The sequence below is a fragment of the Bombus fervidus genome, chromosome 1 (assembly GCF_041682495.2).
Source record: "Bombus fervidus isolate BK054 chromosome 1, iyBomFerv1, whole genome shotgun sequence".
NCBI lineage: Eukaryota > Metazoa > Arthropoda > Insecta > Hymenoptera > Apidae > Bombus > Bombus fervidus.
The window spans coordinates 26,142,040-26,162,406 of NC_091517.1; the positions used below are offsets into that span (position 1 = coordinate 26,142,040).

At 42.6% G+C, this 20,367-nt stretch overlaps 2 protein-coding genes across 2 annotated transcripts in view; one reads left to right on the top strand and one right to left on the bottom strand.

Annotated features, from left to right (window-relative positions):
- LOC139991296 (uncharacterized) overlaps positions 1-13,575 on the bottom strand; it is a 182,566-nt gene extending 168,991 nt beyond the window's left edge. Inside the window, exon 1 of the mRNA XM_072011301.1 lies at positions 13,467-13,575. The gene's annotated coding sequence lies outside the window, so the exon portion shown is untranslated. The remainder of the gene's footprint in view (positions 1-13,466) is intronic.
- A 4,450-nt stretch (positions 13,576-18,025) lies between these two features.
- Positions 18,026-20,367, top strand: LOC139991359 (nischarin). The gene is made up of 3 exons (XM_072011345.1): positions 18,026-18,484; positions 18,886-19,198; positions 19,282-20,367. Exons 1-3 carry the CDS (start codon positions 18,357-18,359, stop codon positions 20,266-20,268), a joined length of 1,428 nt encoding a protein of 475 aa, XP_071867446.1. The 5' UTR covers positions 18,026-18,356; the 3' UTR covers positions 20,269-20,367.

Below are 20,367 nucleotides of genomic sequence, written 5' to 3' on the forward strand. Positions count from 1 at the left end.
AACCGCGTACCTATAAATCCCCATAATAACAGCACCTTGGTAACGACTTTAAAAATAGACCGGTGACACGGAACGTCGAAATCATCGTGTTGATCGTACGACGTGCTTGGGCAAAATGAAGATATTTCTACGCGATTGCCGTAGTCTTCGTAAACTTCTGTGCAACCGCTGAAAAGTCGATATGGTTGTTAGAGCGGTCGGATAAACAGTTCGATGGGTGAAGCGAGCCGGCAGGTAGGCGATCGAGCGATCCGTTGACGATTTCGTGCACGATCGAAATTCAGAGGGGGCAGGACGCAACGGAGAATCGAGCTGCACGAGACGAAGCGCGGTGCGCGGAACGTAGAGGACGCGAAACAATGTGGATGGCGGCGGACCGGTTGCGTAGCGATCCTCCTCGTGTATTTCAGACACGTACATAGGAAACGTCGTTCCAGCTACGAGCTTTTTATTCCTTCTTTATCTTTCTCCTCGCGCGTTCCATTGCTCCCACACTGCATCTTCCACGGGACCATCCGCCTTCTTTAATAATTGTTCAACGACTCTTAATATTCGAGCAACGACTGCAACGTCGATTCTACATCGTGTAGTTGGTCTCGTGTCAGAGAACGTGCCGACGAAGCCGATGGTTCGGTCCGAACCACCACACAAACCATTTCTCCATCGATTCCAACGTAACAAGGTATTACGTATTTCATTAAACCTGCTATTTCGCAAACGTTATTCGTTTGAGAAACACGAAGGAGAAAACTGATCTTCCGCGGATGCTAAGTCGGAGCATCCGTTCGAAAGAAGCCAAGTAACGATGTAAATTGCAAAAGCGAAACTAACAAAGACGAATAAAAGAGATAAGACGAAGGATAACGTCGGAGACCACAAATCGCAATCCACAGTTGGCAACAAAGTAACCAAACCCGTTTCTTCGACTACACCACAGAATGAAACTTGAAACGTTTCCACGTTAATTCTACTTCTAAAAATGCTCTTTTCGTTAAATTTCGATGAACCTTCGATACGATACACGGTTGTATATCGTTCGATTTAACGCCGATTCGTCTCATCGACGAACGACGCGGATTAATATTCGATGTAATATCTAATCGCACTTGACACTTTAACTCGCAATTCCGATCACTCGCGTTCTAATTGATCGATGCGATATTCGTGCTATTCCGCGTTTCGAACGAGTCTCTTAAATCAACGCGGATCGAGGCGATAACGCGCGAGTCTTGCTCTTTGCACTGGAATCTATCCATTTAGAACGAGAAGAGAGACAAGACGAAAATTCCGAAACAAAGAGAAAGAAACCGCGAACGTTGGCGGGTGATCGAGTCGCCGAGCTGTTTCGCGGCGGCTGCGGTTCGAACGATACTGGCCGGCACAAGTTCGCGCCGAAAGAAGCGCAGACAACGAAGAAATGGAAGAAGCATCGCGGCGCGGCGTACAGACGAGCAGCGGAGGAGACACACGTGTTCGCGCGTGTGTCAGCTGGGGATGTTTGTTCGCGTAGCGCCGCGGCGTCGTCGCGACTCGACCAACGTGTCGTCCTTCGTTTCTGCCAGCACTTCGCGTCACCTCGCTTTTCGCTAGACAAAATCGAGATGCTCGACGACTCGAAGAATACACGAAATACAAACGATGCCGGCATAAACCGCTTTGAACATGCTTCTTTCTTCGTTTCGTTAAAATGAACGTTCGAAGAGAAAGAATCGTTCTTTGCGATATAAAATCATATTGTTGGAAAATGACTGTGACTCGTCCACCTTCTCGCCGCGATTACTCCACCGTTATACTCTTTGCAACTTTACGTTTTTATTTCGTCATTTCGTTTGCTACAGTTTCTTCTGGAAGCAGTCCGAACTTCTTTTGGTCAGATCCGGAATTCTTATTTCCGTTTTGAAGCCGGCTGGTAGCAGCTGCGCAAAGAAGTTGCCAGTTGCGTTCTTGGAAACGGTTTCTACCGTTTCTAGGCGGGGTGCGCGGCGCTGGCGCAACGTACTCGCGTAAAAGGGCTGGTCACCGCGCGAGATCATCTCGTTTCGAATCCATTCGGTCGCGCTTCGAGGAACCCATGGCGATTGGCATCGATCTGTTCGTCGAGCGATTAACCGTACAACCTATAAAGATCTCCGAACGAGAATCCGACATCCAGGGACACCGGGACACGTTAGAATTCCTTCTTCCCTCGAAGGAAACGTTGTCGCCGTTGCCTCGTACAGCTCGCGATTCGTCGCGCAATCCGCTTCGTAAATTTTCCTTCGACGATTCGAGTTCCTATATCGTCAATTTGTAGTGAAAAGTTTACCGTTCCGAGCTGGTCGTTTCGCGACATCGCTCGAGCGTGCGCTTGAAATAAAAATTGCGCTTTGTTACAAATATAGCTTGTATTGCGTCCGGTCCGAAGTGGAAGATACGTGGCGAGTATGACTGGATATAACGAAGCAACGGGTTAAGATTACTTAAAATACTCGTCGTATCTCGTATTCGCTGCGAATGCGAGCTCGTGGCGAGACGAGCGAGTGGGCCAGTAGATGAAACGCGAAAGAAGGCAAAGCGGTAGGAAGAGCGTCCGGTTGTTGATCCGACCGGTCGGCGAAGCACAGAAGCGCGTGTGTCGAGAGAAAACGCACTCGCTTATCGACCCTCTATAGCCCTCGACCGATCGTAATTAACTCTGTTTTCTCGCGAGACGATCGGACCGATTCGGCATCCGTAATAAACGTTCGATTTCCATAGAAAATTAACGAGATAAAACGATAGTAATATTTTGACCGTTTTCTTTCGATTTTTCACAACTTGGTTGTGCCCACCACTTTCGAAAACGAAAGATCGATCCGTGTCTCCGTTTCTAATCGGCGCTAGTTTACGCGCAATTGTCCATTATCGTTTCCCCTTTGTGCTCAACGAGGATATCTCGTTTCGGATGCACTTTCGTTTACGAGTTCCGGCGTCGATCCAATTTCCACGATGAATTCGTTGCTGTACAAACGAGTCGAGGAGAAATCTATATAATAACGCGCAACAGACGAAGGAAAGAGAGAAAAAAGGAATAGAATTTCCAAAGAGGTCGCTCGTTAGCACGCCGACGTGCTCTGGAATCTGTTGCGCGATGATTTACTAATCAACGATTAGTTTGTAAATGTTCATAGTTGTACTATAAAAATCGACGCGCGATAAGCTGTAGGTTATAGACTCGTCGGATAAGTCTGGTAAAAAATATACTGTTACGTATCGGCTGTTTATGCGATCGTGCTGCCGTTCACGCTACAACTACGTCAAAGGTGTGGAGTGGCAATTTCCTCGAAAATCGCTAAAAACATCCAGAAGCGGAGTAAAATCCCATATTACACGGCCGTGTCGTAATGCGTTCTTGCGTATCGTAAATCGCTAATATAACGTCACCCGTTATAGATATTAGAAATTTCCAAGAATCGTATCCATTCGTGGCGAATTTCGCTGGAAATTTCGAATCGACCGTTTGCATTCCGAATGCATTTTACGCTTCCCTTCGGCCGACTATCACGTTCGTTAATAAAGTACAGCGGTCTGAAGGGCAAGCGTTAGCGAAACGCGTCCGTGCGATCTTGCAACGCTTTCAAAAACATCGACTCGGTGAGGTTACGCTCGATGAAATCTACTCGACTATCCATATCAATTTCACTATATACGATAGTTGCAAAATATTACGATCTTCCTACTTCGCGTAATATCGTCGTCAAAATCTTGAACATATATCGAACAATCGTATCGCGATGTTTAACAAATTGATAATTACTCTAGTTACAAAACGTCGGAATTTTAAATACCAGTTATTCATTTTTTTTTTCACGTCCGACTTGCAAATAAGCTAACTTACGATCTAGATAACGCGAGTCGAAGAACATAACCGGCTAAATTTTAATTAAAGAGACTGCTGGACGGTCCGTGATTAAAGCAAAGGAGTACTCAAACTATTTTTCGTCACGGTCGATACAACGATGGAGTTTGGAAGACTTCTTCTCCAGTCAAACTTTACCAAACTAACAGCTTTGAAAGCAAGTCGGCGAACAAGAAATAAACGCGAAACTAAAACGCATATATCGACGATCTCTGAAACGAAGAAACTTAATTTCGAGCACCGTAAACATCGTAGATATTATATCAGATATTTCGAAGATCGCAGGGAAATAAGCAAACGAAAAGATAAGAAGGCTGAAGGCTTAAACGCGTTTGCTTGGAAAGGAAGGTGAACGTGGAATGAAGATACAGGTTAATGCCACGAATGTTTCCGACGCGTTATTCGCGAATGTTCTCGACGCGCTGAATCGGTGATCGTGAAAATTGTCAACGAATTATCGTAGAAAAAGAGAAGTTGGAAATCTGGGAGCAAGGTGCATTCACACGGAAACACGTGTTCGCCAGAAGCGCAAGGATCTCACGCCTCGACGATCCAGATGTCTCTTTTTGTCGCTGTTCGACCCTTCGGGGATAGAATCTCGCGAGAATTTCTTCTCTGACGTAACGGCATCGCGCGAAAATGGAGAAAGATATTCCAGCTTACTGCTGAAATCTTTGCCATTTTAACCGATATCTATGCACAGAGCAGACTATTCCGCTCCAAGATTTTCCTGTTTATTCTTCGCAAAAATATTCTTCGTACTTGATAACTTTGAACGATGAAACGTTGACAGCAACGATAATCGCGATACAAACAGTATCGATACAGTTTACCAAAAGATCGAAGGACTAAAAACTTGCCTGGGGTACAAAGCGAGCGCAAGATTGTAACGTTTATGGAAGTACGCTCGTCGTCGGCACGCTCGCGAATCTCGAGAGACCGAGCGAAACGAGAAACACCACGGTGTACAGCACCGGCCGCTCTATTCGCTATCGATTTTTCTCTAGCGAATCAGCCAATGTGCCATTCTCCCCGAGACTGCCGCGCCGCCAAACATCGTCTTTCGTTCGCTGTCCGATTCGCCTTCTCTGCCAACGCCAGTTGCGATTCATTTTCTTCTTTTTTTAATATCATCGACATTATCTAACGATTTAAGGCGGTAGGGGAGAAATTTCGGGGAAAATTTGCCGTCGGTGTACAGTTGTAAATTCGTACGGGTTGCAAATGGAAGGAATCCCGAGACGAAGGAAAGTGGAAGGACGACGAAAAAGCGAAAAGGACAGGAAAGATCGGCTCTCGAACAAACGGACACACCGTGGTATACGTATATTCAATGAGCGAGGTCCGTTGCGTTGAAAAAGGCAACGCTCTCGTAACTCAACCCGACGAGAGCAATATCGAAGATGTACGGAGGCGCAGCGCGACAGCACGCTTTCGTATTTCATGCGAAACAGGTGGATATTGCCGTCGATGTATCACCGTGGCGGTTTGCCCGCAGCCGGCCTACGTTATATCCGCAGTTTCGATTGCTCGCTATTTATTTTATCGACGCCCCTCTGCCCGCTTGCTCCACGTTGAAACAGCTTCCAGCATCTACTCGCGAATTAGCGTGGTAAAAAAAATAGAAAGAGCGTGTGCGCGTGAAACAACCGTATCACGACCTTTACCTTTTACCTCGAAAAGACAAGAAGAATATTTCAACGCAACTATATATCGAGAAGCGATACGGTAAAACGTAAACATCGCATTAAGCGTCGAGTTATTAAGTTACGCTCGTCCCTTTCACCGATCGTGGTAATTTCACGTAGCGGTAACAGCTCGTAGCGGTAACAAAAGGCGCTTCGCGAGGCCCGCAAGATTTAAGATGACCGAGCCTCTCGCGCAAAATTTCACGACTTGCCGTTTACGGGCAAATTGCGCGAACGAAATTACTGGCGCACAAACGAGGACGACGAGAGTAAAAGGAGGAAGAAAGGAGCGCTCCGAGCGAGAACAAACAATTATCGCGGCCCCATCCCCGTCGTGGCGCGATGTCGTCGTTTTCACCGCTTCCACCGCTTCCGCCGCTTCCGTGCAGATATGAGAAGGCTAGTGGTCCTCGAGATCGTTGAAAAGCGTCGGCAATCATTCCGGATAGGAAAGGAATCGCTAAAACGATGTAACGCGATACGAAAATGAAAAACGTGCAAGGTGATTCTTCACCGGCAGACTGGATATTTTTAATTATTTCGATGTTCGTTGACGGAAAAACGGATTTATTGGTAGGGGAACAAAAGTTTGCGAACAGAGACGTTATAGAAAGCAAATTATAAGCGTTTAACAAGGGTGCGGTTAGAATATGTCAATTATAATTGCGCTAATCGTGCGATTGCGCGCAACGAAAATTTCATTTGATCTTTAAATCGAAACTAGCTGTTTTACGCGGAGAACCTATCTATCGGATAGCTGGTTTTCGAACGATAGTGAGAGACGGTGATCGATCGCCATCTTCGTTCTTAGAAGCAGACGGAACTGCGATCTTGCGCGTTAAGTAAACGTACCGTCGCGGGAAAATCGGTTGAACAATATGCTGGCGTAATGTAAAAGAAAAAGAGAAAAGAAGAAGATAATGAAAGGAAGCGTACTTCGCAGCAAACATCGATAAGGAGCAACCCGACTTCGGTTAGGGGTCAACTACCCGTTCCTCCACCTGCTCGCTTTAACAGTCCGTTCCAGTCGCTTTCCGCGAGTAGTTGTCACGCGTACAATTCAACCGTCGCGTCGAAGAGAGAGCACGTCGCGAGACCGTTAACGGTCGAACAAAGTCGGGTTTACATCGTCGGGCCGTACCTATGAAAACCACACGTTATTCCCTTTTGTCCGTATGCTCGCTCCTTTCCCTTTTTCTTTCCCGTCTTTCCACCGGTCGCCATCGACTTTATAACAGAATTTTACGAGGTTACGTGACTCGATATAATTCGTACGAAAATACTTTTCCAATTTCCACGAGATCACGAATATACGAATAAATGATTCAAGCAGCTCGTACGCGAGGATATTGGCCCACGCGATCGGACGGCTCTTGGAAAATTTACTCGAAACGCTCGTGCACGGCATACGTGACGTTGTATCTTTTCAATTTTAAGAACGTTTCTTAAGCTTGGCCTCGTTTAGGATCGAACGAAATGATTTTTGAGAAGGGCGGATCCAAGTCAACGTGAAATTAAGCACGCGAGTCGGTATCAAAGAAGAACGCAAGAACGAACGAAAGGGGAGAGAGAAGAAATACGTATGCATATCGTACGTGAATCTATAGACACGCGATCCTACACCTCGCTTCTACCGTCGTCCGAATCGAGGTTCAAGAATTTCAAAGTCTCGTGAAAAATTGATCGGAACGCGAAAAGCTCAGCGAATAAAAGTTTTTTAGGGAAAGAAGATAAAAAAAATTGAGGAAAAGCTGGACCGCGCGTTTGCCCGTGTTATCTTGGAACGAGCGCACTCGCCAAAGTGACCGCATTTGTAGCGATTGCGAAACCAAGTCTCTTTTCAGTGGCCGATACGTCCAAGAGCGAACTCTCTGCGACGCTCTAACAGCTGACCGATCGTTCCGTCCAATTCGATTATTTGTCACGTTTCTAGAATCGGAGAAAGATTCTTGTGAAAAACGGCGCGGCAATGCGGAGGAATGAAAATTTTACCAGCCACTCACTTATGTTTTTATAGCTTATAACCCGTGATTATCTTACTTTTCGTTACTTTTCTTACTATCGTTACTTTTATCGCGAATGTTTGTTCGAAATTTTTTTTTATCAAACATTTAACAAAAGGGAAAAGAACAGTTGTAACTTTGAAGAAACTTTCTTTTCTTCACGTTTTTCTTACGAAAGAAACGAGATGAAACGAAAGTTTTGAACAATTTCGAGCAATTAACACAGTCGTTGAAACACAATTTTCTTGCACGAAAGGCACGGCTATTTTATTCGCAACGAAAGATCGATCGATACAACTTTACTTTCCGGTGACCGAAGGTCCATAATTCTATTTCAATTTTCAAGCTATATTTATCGAGGGAAAAAGCACATCGCTCGCCAACCCCGAAATTCAATCTTGCTTAAACCAATATCGGTTTAACTCGCATCTTCGCAGACTACGAAATCCGCGATTCCATTGTTATCACCGGCCAATGAATCAGCGAAATTGCAAACGGTCCATATTGGTTGAATCTTAGGTATATGATATTCGACCCTGGCTATTCACCGGTGCGCTCGGCGACGAGTGTCGGACAAGTCGGAGGTTGGCAGAAAAATCTCGGCTCGGGCTGGCTATCGGGCTTTCGCGACCGGTCACCGCTTTCGATGCTCTTATTTCCGTATTACCGTTCTGAATTAGCGGGGCGGAGAGCGTGTCGTGACGCGTAACCAACTGCATTCGTTCTTTTGTATTACTACACACGCAGAAGGACAGGTTGAAATTGCGAAACGCGCGTGTGCGAACGCTTGGACGCGCGATCGACCAAAGAGCAAGAACGTCGCCGCGGCGAAAGAGGTATGCGCCATGCGCGTAAGCGTAAGCAGAATAAACGCACCGTCGAGAAGAAAGCGAACGGAACGAATGAACGAGAGTAATGGACGTTTCGCGGGGAACACGGATCGACGAGGACTTCCATGGCGTGCTCGAAGCGAAATACCGAGTCGAGCTTGTACCTTGGACGAAAGATGAGTTTCTCTGCAGGTAGCTTTTTCTTCTTCCTCTTCTTCTTCCCTTCCGTCTTCCCTTCTTTTTTCTTCTTCGGATCGAATGAAATTTATCGCGTAGAATTTGTTCCGTCCGGAACATACATTTCGAAGAACCGAAGACCTCGCGATTCGGAGACGAACGCGCTAGATTAGACGAAGATCGTTTCGATTCGTCCGTAATTCGTGCCAGATGCGTAATTCGAGATGCGAACCGGCACGAAACACCTGAGATTACGTCTCGTTGTCAGCGCTGTCTGAAATCTCTTCGGCTCCGATTAATCAGAAATTAAACGTTTCTGTCGTACGTCGATCGTTAAGACGCCCTTAATTTTAAATCGTGCAAAAATTGTAATCGGGCCCGATCTTTGAACGAAAGTTATCTTCTCCGTTTCTGACGATGCACAGAGCCGATAATTTAGTTTACGATTCCGTACTTACCGCCTCGCGGATATGACGCGATACGCAATCAAAATCTTCTCTTCAGAGTTCACATTCTAGTATGATATCATTTATCGAGAGGAAGAAGAAAAAAGTGGTTATTTCGAAACGACTTTATAAAGATAGCGTTCATTGTATAAAAAGGGGCAATAATCGAAGGTAGTGGCTATTCTAGTCATAGTGCTCTGTTCTGTAAAGTGCACCAAAAAAAAAAAAGTTCATTTTTTATTGAAAGTTCGAGAGCCTTCAACGAACTCGATAGAAATGGGGGGGGGGGAAGGGTTTGTTAATTCGGTTAATTGACGGAAAGAGTTCGAACGTTCAATTTAGCGAATGGTTCGAATAGTTGGAATCGATAGCGCTGTAACGGTGGGTCTCGCTGCGGCAAAAACGTGGAAATAGAAATGTACGAGAACTTGGTCGATACCTATCGCGATAACACCTGCGCTACTCGTCACCAGTGGCCTCTTTGACAGATCCTATTCTCGCAAGTTCCAGTCGTGCCATCAATTTCTACACCTATGCATCCCTTGTTCCAATCTGACGGTATTCCACGCGTCAAGAAAAATATTCGAGGCGACAGTGACGAATTTTATTACGCGATAGATTCAAATCTCAAGACGAGAATAACGATTTTCTCTCTTCTCGCGTTAATACCTATTGCCAAAAAACGGTACGAGGTTTTCATATTTTCACGATACGCAACTGCATTTAACATTGTATTAACATTTATATTCAACTCGACAAATTCGACGATACGAAATACCAAAAGTACGCAACGACATTCGCGATTACACGCAGTTCGTGCGATTTTCCGTACTCCGTAGGAAATTTAGTTTCCATAAACAGAATCACGTTAAGTACGATGACGAAGCGTAGAATCAGTATTATAAAACTACGAATATCGTAACGCATCGCATTTGCTGATATCAGACGACGCAAGAATCGAATTCTATCTTACGTCGACTATTGGATAAAAGCAGATCCTGTAAAGAGTAACAGACAAACCTTAACTGCCTTAAAAATTCAACCAGATGACGGAAATCTAGTAACACGAGCAACAAAGCTACTGTGCTTAAAGTTGGCTACACGTCGCATCCCAATCGTGCGAATTTCTGATTCATGTACGGTAGGTTAGAGTTAGAGAGGCGCCAAAAGATACAAGGGACGAGAGAGAGAGAGGAACGCGACTCGTACTCGCGAGGTCAAAGCGAAAGAAGACGACAAGTTGCCTGGCGATAAACGCGTTGAATTTGCAGAGGTTTTATCGTAAAAGCGCATCCCCGTTGCGGAACAACGGATCCGAAAGCGGAGGCTGACCGTTTCCGCTGTTTCGGGGCAAACTATGCGCGCGACCGTGGGAATCGGCCGACTTTTTGCGATCGGAGGAAAGTTTGTGCGGAGGAACGGAGGATGAGCCTGGCAAGTGGGTCGAGTTAGCTGGCTTGGAGAAAGGTGGAAGTGAAACGACGATGGAGCCGATTACCGAGCAAGATTCGCTTGATATCGAGCAATACGTAGTAAGCGAGAACATTTTTATACGCACGAAAGCGTGCTCGATAGCCAGTATAGATTCAATTTACGATCGCGTTATACGTGTCACGAAGAAGACGCGATTAAAATTTAAACGAAAAGGTCGACAAGCTATTAACTAGAAAATTACAAACAGATTTATCGTCTCGTATCTCCCTTTATATATGTAAATATGCTCCGTGTCGAAACGTTACGGTATAATTAATTGTTTGGTTGGTCGAGTACGTAACTCCCTTCGCACCCAGAGAGGATTTGCATAGTCGAGATTCGAGTGCTCGATCTCCATGTGCATGCATAATTCGGTTGATCGATCTTCGGGAAAACACGCTTCACCTAGATTCGGAAAATTTAAAACCTCGCTATCTCGTTCATGACTCGAATATCAGCATCGTTGCGCTAACAATCACCCATTGTACCTACGCTTTTCTCGTTTCTAACAAAAGTTCTAGAATGCACGATACAACGAAACGAGATAAATTTGTCGCAAAGTGAAAATGCAGAAAAACGACAGGGTTGATCGAGCTCGACAACGGAACGGTCGGCTTCGTCGGCAAGTTCGACGCGTACCGAAAACTTGTACGCGCGTGACAGAGGAACGCGTTAACAAGACCGCCTCAAATCGCGCGACTCGTCGAGCCTATTCCGCGCGAGAATAGAACGCTTAATAGAATTTGAATTGCAACACGCAACGCACGGTGCAAAAAAAATTGCCGCGCTACGCTGTCGGCGCGCGTTACCGGCTCGGTGCGATCGCTCGCGAAAGGCGATTACGTGCCACGGCATCGATACGAACACGTTGCACACCGGCAAGGATACGCACCCGCTGAAACGAACGCTCGTCCGATTGTCCGCAACAAGCTGTCCCGTTAAACCCGTTCGAGAATCTTGCCGGTAAAATCGAAAACTAACGATCGGAGACAACGCGATTGCTTCGAGTATTAAACTCGTCCAGGTGTCTCGAAACTTTCGAACGAAAGGCGAAGGACGACGCTCGAGGATTTAGCGTGTAGAGATGATTAACGCGTTCGTCGCCACGTCGCACATATCCATGCGACGGGTATACTTCCGTGGGGGCCTCGTCACCAAAGTATGTATGACGCTCTTCTTGTTCGAGTTAATTAAATCTAGGATATTATAATATATAGGATATACAACATAAAAGTATTAAAAACATATTGTACCATGCTTTTTATTAATTTATATTCTGGATAAAATATTACATTATGCTATATCGCATGGTATTTGTTAAAACATTCCAAACACATTTGGGGTGATTTTCGGCACTTCGAACAATAGTTGTAGACTTCGTCATCGCTACTTTCCTCGCTTTCAAATATATTTTCACGCTGTTTACCGAACATTTTGAGGGAGAAAGATAACTGATGTACGTATCGCAAGTATGCTTTTCGATTAAACGAAAGATCCGAGATATCTGCCATGAAATCTCTCGGAATACTCCAACTGGAAAGCTTATCGCTTTCTCCTTTTCAGAAATAAATAATCTTTTCTTTACAATGAATCGAAGGCGATAAACAACGAATCGAAGGTGATAAACGACGAATTCCTGCTTGTCGCTCTATTTACATTCTGCGTACCGGCGGTCGGATTTAGGCCCCGCAGGAAACTTAGCCGAATCACGCTGGGCGACGAACGTGTTAACCGGGTTCGATAAAACCATACTAAACGAATAAAACGAAGAAAAAGAGAGAAAAAAAGGCTATCGTTCTAACGGCAAGATTCTCGTATTCTCTCGCAGCTAACGCGATTCGAAATCAACTCGACCGAATTTTTATTCGTCAACGTCTATTCCTAGTTTATCTCTTCTGCGATCTCCGTTCGGTTCGTGGAACAGCGAAGCACGAATTACAGGAAGCGCGGTTCTTCGAACCTCTCCGAGAAGAGACAGTCTCGAAACGAAATTCTTCGTCGGGCGAAAAGAAAATTCCAACTACGTACATCTGTATAAAACGCAGGTGCAACGAGTGCATCGGCAGAAAGGTCCGATTTACAGGCTCGTTATGCGAATTTTGTTTCTTCGACCTGCCTGAAGAAAGAGATTATTTCCTCCTGCACTCCGCGCTATATCTACGAACGCGTCCATGTCAAAAACTTTGTTCCTATCTTTGGACTTTAGTACTTTTGGACCGAAGTATGTATTATTTCTCGCAATATCGAAATATTTCTTACTCCATTTCCTGTTACAGTTCTAGATATCTAATTATCATACATAGATATTTGTATCCGGATCTCGCACGATCTCCTCGCATGATATAAAGAGAAATTTATTTCCTTATCGACATTTTTAAAATAGTATTCTATATATTTCGTTATGTTTCTGTCACTTTACTACGCTTTACCCCTAATATCAATTTCCCCTTTATTTGATATCCTTCGCGCGAAAATTAATCACGATTATTTCACCTCTATAAGTACACCAGTAAACTTGATAGTTGCGCCACGTCTAATTCTTAATCCTATTTGACGAAATAGAATTATTTTACGATCCTCGAGCTATAAAGCGCGAGCCGGAAGAAGGTCGTTAAAATGCTTTCCTTCGAAATTCAGCTAATTTAACCTAAAGATACTTCTCGCGGATCGATTAACTTCTCTATCAACCTTCTCAAAATGCTTCGCTATACTACCCACGCGATATTGCGTCGACGTATTCGTCACGCCGATTATCCAGTCAGGAAAATATAAAGAGGAAAAAAAGTAAAGGCTGATCGAAGAACGGAAACGCGTTAACTCCAACTGTCTGTCCGATCATCCTGACCACGAATTTATCAAGCGTGACCGGAACCGATCCCCGATGCTTCGTACGAAAACGATAAACTGCATTCTTCGTTAAGAAGGCGCGAGAGGCGACGCAACATTCCAAGGAGAAGAGACCGGCCACTCACCTCTGGTTGCGGTCTCAGCTTCTGCTTGGACGAACGGCCTCACGGCAGCCAGCATCCTTCGCGCTCGTTCTCTTCTTCGTTATCCGCTCCCACCGCTTTCCCGCTCGTCCTCCCAGCCAAACTGCCAAACAATGTTCCGCTATTACCTTTCAAGTAATTTCAATGAAAGCGATCTTTCTAATTTTCCTAAATTTCCATTTTTTAATTCGAAAGTATATCTCTCTTTGTAAGAGATCGATCGATCGAAGAGGAGGTTCGAGAAAATGTAGGCAGATTTGAATAGCCGAACTTCACTTTCTTCGAATACGACCAAGCATTTCTCGTGCAAACCATGCATTTGCCACAAGCATGCACCGATATCGAACGTTGCAACAAATATTTATTACTATAAAATTGCTATAAAATTGAAAGACGAAAGCAACGCAGTGTATGGCATGTATCGCGGTATATGGTAGCAAGCAATTATTTTATAAAACGGGAAAATTTATATCGTTTCTACGTATAATCGCTGACCGAATAATGGTTTTCTCGGCACGGTTGAGCGGTAACGACACGACAAGAATTCGAGAGTACGCCCACCACTGAAATGCCTACCTGCCCGAGAGTCGTTCTTTCTCGAGGTTATGTTATGAGTCACGAGGCCGCGCACGCTTTGCCAAGTATCTCGACATTTTGTCACGCGTTGGTCCCCTTTAATCGCCACACGTTCAACGCGCATCACGCTTTACGCGATTCGTTTGTTTTCTAGGAATCGATCAACCGATGCGCGTCGATCGATTCGTTTACTTGTCAATGAAAAAATCAACAAAACGTAGGTGGAGTAGATTGAACAAAATAGGTATTGTTCCAATATACGCGTACGTTTAAATCTTTTAAATCTTGATTTCTCCAAACGCCAAATTGTTAACGTTCAACCTTGTCGTATATGTTAGACTCACCGTAATTTAAGCCGCAAGACGTTGGATGAAACCGTACGATAACGGACGTCGAAAGACAATCGACGCAATTCACTCGGTACTTTATTTCACTACACTGCACGCGCGCACAAACGCACTCTTTTGGTAACACAAACACGAACTCGTCAAATCTTGCAACCCGCTTCTTCCAACTATCGAATGGACAACGATTATACCTCCTTGACTTCTATCGAAGAATTTGCCCTTTAGCACGCGTTTTCATCAACGATATCGATTATTTTCGATATCGTTATTACGAATATCATATATATATTCGGATATTTCGAATATAATAATGCGACGCGTAAAATTGACAGAAAATTCAGTTTATACTTTAAACGATCGAAACTAAATCATTTTTAATCGCATAGGAAATTTCGCGATCGGAGAAAATTAAATTCTATATCTGATACCGACTCGGCTTCGCGAGCGATCGAATCACGAAAAGATCCGTTCTACGTTTATCGATCACTCCATCCGTTAAAAAATTTCACTGACAGCGCTCGTAAATCATCGCTGACATCGGATAAAGAGCGACGCCAATGCGAGACAAGGAAATCGCTTTCCACCGTGGCATCGAGTCTGCAATTACAGTGCAATCCTTAAAGTCTCCTTCAGTCCGCGTACAGTCTCATCCACTCTCAAGGAAACCAGTCGATAGTTCCTCTCGCGCAGAATCGTCATCTTCGAAGTAACCGCTTTACCAATCATGATGCGCACGAAACAAGCTTCCTAAACTTCGCGCGAATCACTTCAGGCATACAGTATGTAAGTCGTTATCGATAATCGATCGTACGTAACGGACAAAATGCGTCCCTAAGGAATTTCCATATGTAATGCTTCGTTTCAATTAACAGAACGCAGTAATTTTTCGGACTGTAAATCCTTCGGGCAACGCCGTGACAAATTACCAAACGTACCACTCGGCAAATCCTTTGACAAGAACATAACTTCTCGATAATCTCACTCACGGTGCGGCGCTCACAAACAAATCGTCGTATATGGTCAACGTGTAGATTCACAAGACGCGATGAAATTGTGTAATCTTCCAGCTGACAAAGACGAAAGATACTTTTCTACGAAGACAACGTTCGATCATGGAATCGTAAGATCGTGAGAGACGAAACGCAGATTCTTCGAATTTCGTAGACGAATTCGCTGCAGAGTAGCGGATAACTTTCAAAGCTGAAGGAACCGCAATGAACCGCGCACGATCGTCGTGAAAGCGACACGACACTGGATGAGAACAGGCAACAGGTTCGTTGGATTGCTCTGAGGAACGTGACGACGATACGAACAAGAGGGGAGGAGGTTAGGTACTGGCCAGGTAAGCCAGTGCCGCCATTGCTCCTGACGCAGCATCCACCGATTTACAGTGGCGTAAGCCTGCCGATATTCCGTCGGGATGAAAATTTTCTGTTGCCTCTGCCGTTTTACGCGATTTACAACATTTCGCTTGCCCCTTGTCCTCCGTCTTCCTTCTTACAGGTATTTCTTACGGTTCCGATCTGTTAATATATCCCGAGGACGCAGTGCCGCGTCTTAATTACGCATATACAAGTCATATGTGTTTTACATGCGACGTAATTCAGAATAAAATCACGTAATTAGAAAAGAAAACCATAGAACTTGTTTTGGCACATTATTTAAAAAAAATATATATATATATATAGGTATACGATGAAATGTAACTTGAAAGTTAATTAATAATGCCATCTGTTTTGTTCATTATCTTTTTTACAGTACGTAACTATTTATTTAAATTTCCAACTTACGTCAAGTCAATGGCATAAATGCCAAAAATACTAATAGCGCTTTAATAAACAATTTCAAAACTAATTCAAGCAACTATTCAAAAGAACGTATAAGCATCAAAGAATCGGCATTCGATGGTGATTGGATGAATTAGATGTTCGATTTATGATATTCAAAGATTGCGAAGCAACAGCTGACGCTACTAGTTATTTTATTTGGTTTGCGGATGCTATGGGATCTTTTTCCCCCGACGACTATACATATTATCGAAGCAGAATTCAGATATTCGTTAAAAAGGTAATAGAGTAGTAGATCATAGAAAACAATGCATAAAATATACTCTTCAAGCGTTGTACACAAGCGTTTTTCTGAATAGAGACTGACACAACACTAGAAAAGTTTCGTACTACGTACTTACACGGAACGCACAAACTTACCGCATCCGCCTGAACCGAATAAACGTAAGAACAGAAAATGGTAACGTTTTATTTTAGCAAGCTGATAAAGTACGTTCAACGAGAAATATAACGCCGATTGAATGCAGAAACAAAAATTTTTTATGTAATTCTAATGTAATATTGAATTTCAATTCAATTTACTTTGTACTTTAACCCATGAAATATGCAGGAGAAATGACGAATATTTTATCACAAAAGTTTCACAGAAAGTCAATAACGTGAGTCACTCGAAAAGGAAGCGTTCTACTAGAATGCTAATCGTAGACACAGTCATCGATCACGAACTATGTCGACGAAATTTTGATTACGCCACTGCAGCAACAGGTTGTCACCAATGAGAACCGCCGTGAATGGGCGCGTTCGTCCATTTGATAGCAACACGATCTGCCACTACGAAGAAACAATACCATCTTTTAAACCTACCGATCTCTCTATACGTAAATTCTATTATGAATTAATATGTTACATGTGTATAAATGTATACAAAACCAGATTTTTCAAACTTAGTTAAATAAAATAAATGCACCGATATAAATATCGGATATTTTAATTAATATATCAATGTGACAATTAACACGTAATTAATACGATACCCGTTTCTTTATTATGCTTTTAATTTATTTTAATTAATTTAATTATAACCAACCTAAGCACTTGAGGTAAACATAGATGATTGAAAATAAAACGAATATATTGCTTCGATAGCGATATTCAAAATGAATATTTAATTCACTCCTCTTTTTATCGGTACATGATTACACAGTTACCCATACTACTATAAATAATCAAACACGCTACACATAGCGAACAATTTAGCGATGTATAAACAGAAACAGAATCGATTTCAGTGTTACTTGAAACTTATTTAACATGTAAATTGTGCAGATACATTTTTTCTCGCTAGTATAAATAGTAACTTATTGATAACTCGATACTTGTAATATATAGTAAAATATGATTTATATGAATCCATCAGGGGACAAACAGTTTCCATAATAAATTCTCTGATATCACCGACTTCTCACTGAATTCACCGATTTTAGTTACTACTTATAATTTTTTATATTTCATATAATTAGAGTTCGTTTCAGTAAAGCGTTCGACGAATTTCTACTATATTCGATGTTATTTGGTACATAATGACAGACCAATGACAAACGACCATTTAGTATGTAAAAATTGTAAAAAAAAGATCTTCGATATAATCAATAAGATGAAAATTAGGGAAAAGTACGCTTGATGTTATATGAACGAAAAATCTGGTCGATACTCTTATATCAGAGAGGAAATTGCTGTCTGCTTATATTATCGAGAAAAATTCTCAAGGAGTAAAAAATCTGAGAACCCCTGTCGGAAAGAATAGTGGGGCGTACGAGCGTACAGTCTGTCTCGGGTCAGTGCTTAACTTGATCGCAAGGTGGTAGCACCGAGTGTCAGTTTGTCTATGCTTTTTCTGTAAGAAGGTTAGTGGCTGATAGTGCAAAATATGAACATTCGTATAATAAAATCTTATTGCGTTTTGGATCAATAAAGAAGAGCAACGCGGTATATTCGCCAAGACAGTACAATGCTACAAATAGATAAGAGGCATCCCTCCCACTGATGCAAAACAGTTGATATTGACTGCTCTCGTCTCGATCTGGGATAACCTCCTGGTTATAACAACCAACTATAACTCTTGTCACATCTTCAGCCGACAATTGCCGAAACGTTTTACAAGGATGGCGTGTCTTTTGCTGAATCAGGAAAATGTGCATATTGAGATACCATCGGCTGACACTGTCGACGGTATCACTTATTACTGCATCGAGGTTAGGATTGCTTCGATCAAGTGGACCGTCAAGCACAGGTGAGTGTTTTCGATTCGTCTATCGTGACTTCCTATCTTTTGTTTGCGAGAATTTCCGTAGATTTTCGGTGTATACTTCATCTTGTCTCTAATATCGTATTTTATCAAAAAAAAAAAAAAAAAAAAACGATTCGGTTATAACATGTGATCGTTTATCTTCGCTTTTGATATAAAGGATTTTGCAAAAGATTTATCGCACAAAAGAGATAAGTTTACTTATTTAGGACTTGTCGTTTAGTCTAAAATGTAATAAAATCTAATTTGTTTATTACACATTTACATTTATCATTGTCGCGTTTATGTATTGACAAATTTTGACATTATACCATAAGCAATCAGAATAATTTAATACGTGAAAAGGAATCTTTATTTTTTGCATCTTTTTTTTGTTTTCTTCGCAGGTACAATGATTTTGCAGAGCTTCACGATAAACTTGTCTCAGAGAATTACGTTAAGAAGGACATATTGCCACCAAAGAAGCTTATTGGAAATAAATGCGAAGCTTTTGTAGAAAAACGTAGGCTGAACTTGGAGATCTATCTGAACGAAGTGTACAACTATTTAAAGAAAGCAATGCCTAGAGAATTAGCTGTATTCCTGGATATGCATATATATGATATATTTTTCCTACTACAAAGTATGGCTTTAGAGTTTTTTACAGAGGGTAATAATTTGTTACAAAAGTCCAAGACTTACAAGTTTAATCTAATACAGGTGATTATACATAATTAAGCCAACGATACGTATATTATTTATTATGCTTTCGATTAAGGTATAACATGGTCGTTCCCTTTCAGCTGTATGCGATCAGCGAGAGATTGAAACAACCCTGTCCACCGATCGAAGTCGTTGACAGAAAATATGACTTCAGTCACGTTTTGGATTTCAATTCTCATCTAACTGGTTTGATCGTCGAAGGGAGCCCAGAACCTTATAGAACCAGCAATATATATTCTTCTGCATTGTCCATCGACCTATCAAGTTTCAAAAACATAGAAGATCTGACTATCAATCAGTATCCAGTGGATAAAATATATCACATGGGCAACCTTCGAGACACGGTAACATATTTAAAAGTAAACAACACGAAGCTTAGAACTATCGTGGAATTGGCAATGTGCGAGGAAGTGCACAAAAACATTGAAAATGCGAACGATTCTCATGTCTGGTTCAAAGTCACTCACCTAGATCTCAGCGATAATCGAATAGAAGTTATCGACGAAGCGATTAAATTATTACCTCAAATAGAATGTTTGACTTTAAATAATAATCTACTGTCTGAAATTTCGAACGTCACTCTTTTGCCGAGGTTGTCCCAATTGCATCTAGCGTCGAACAATTTCACAACTCTACCAGACGATCTGCATACGAAACTCGGTTATATAGTGTACATCGACTTGTCCCAGAACAAATTAACTTCGTTATCGAGCTTTTCGAAATTGTATTCGTTGGAGGGTTTAGACGTGAGTTGCAATCGTATCGAGAAGATAGAAGAAGTAAAGAATATCGGGCATCTGCCTTGTTTGGAGAATTTGAGATTGACCGGAAATCCAGTGTCGACGATAGTCGACTACAGGGTGAAAGTGTTAGAACCGTTTGGCAAAAGGGCCGCAGATATTTGTTTAGACAATGAAAAACCAAATCAGAAAGAACTGGACACCGTTTCCGTTCATCAAGCGTTACGCATTGCGAGAGAAGGAAAATCGCCAACGTTCACCGCGTCGGATGCGCCTCTGTTCTCCGCGGAGATTCCAAACATATGTATAGGATCCGGTAAATTATGATTCCACCTGGAACGATAAATTCCCTTAAAGAACACTTTGATATGAACTTTTATAATTGACCCATATTGTTTCTGAAATACGAAAGAACCTTTTCATGCA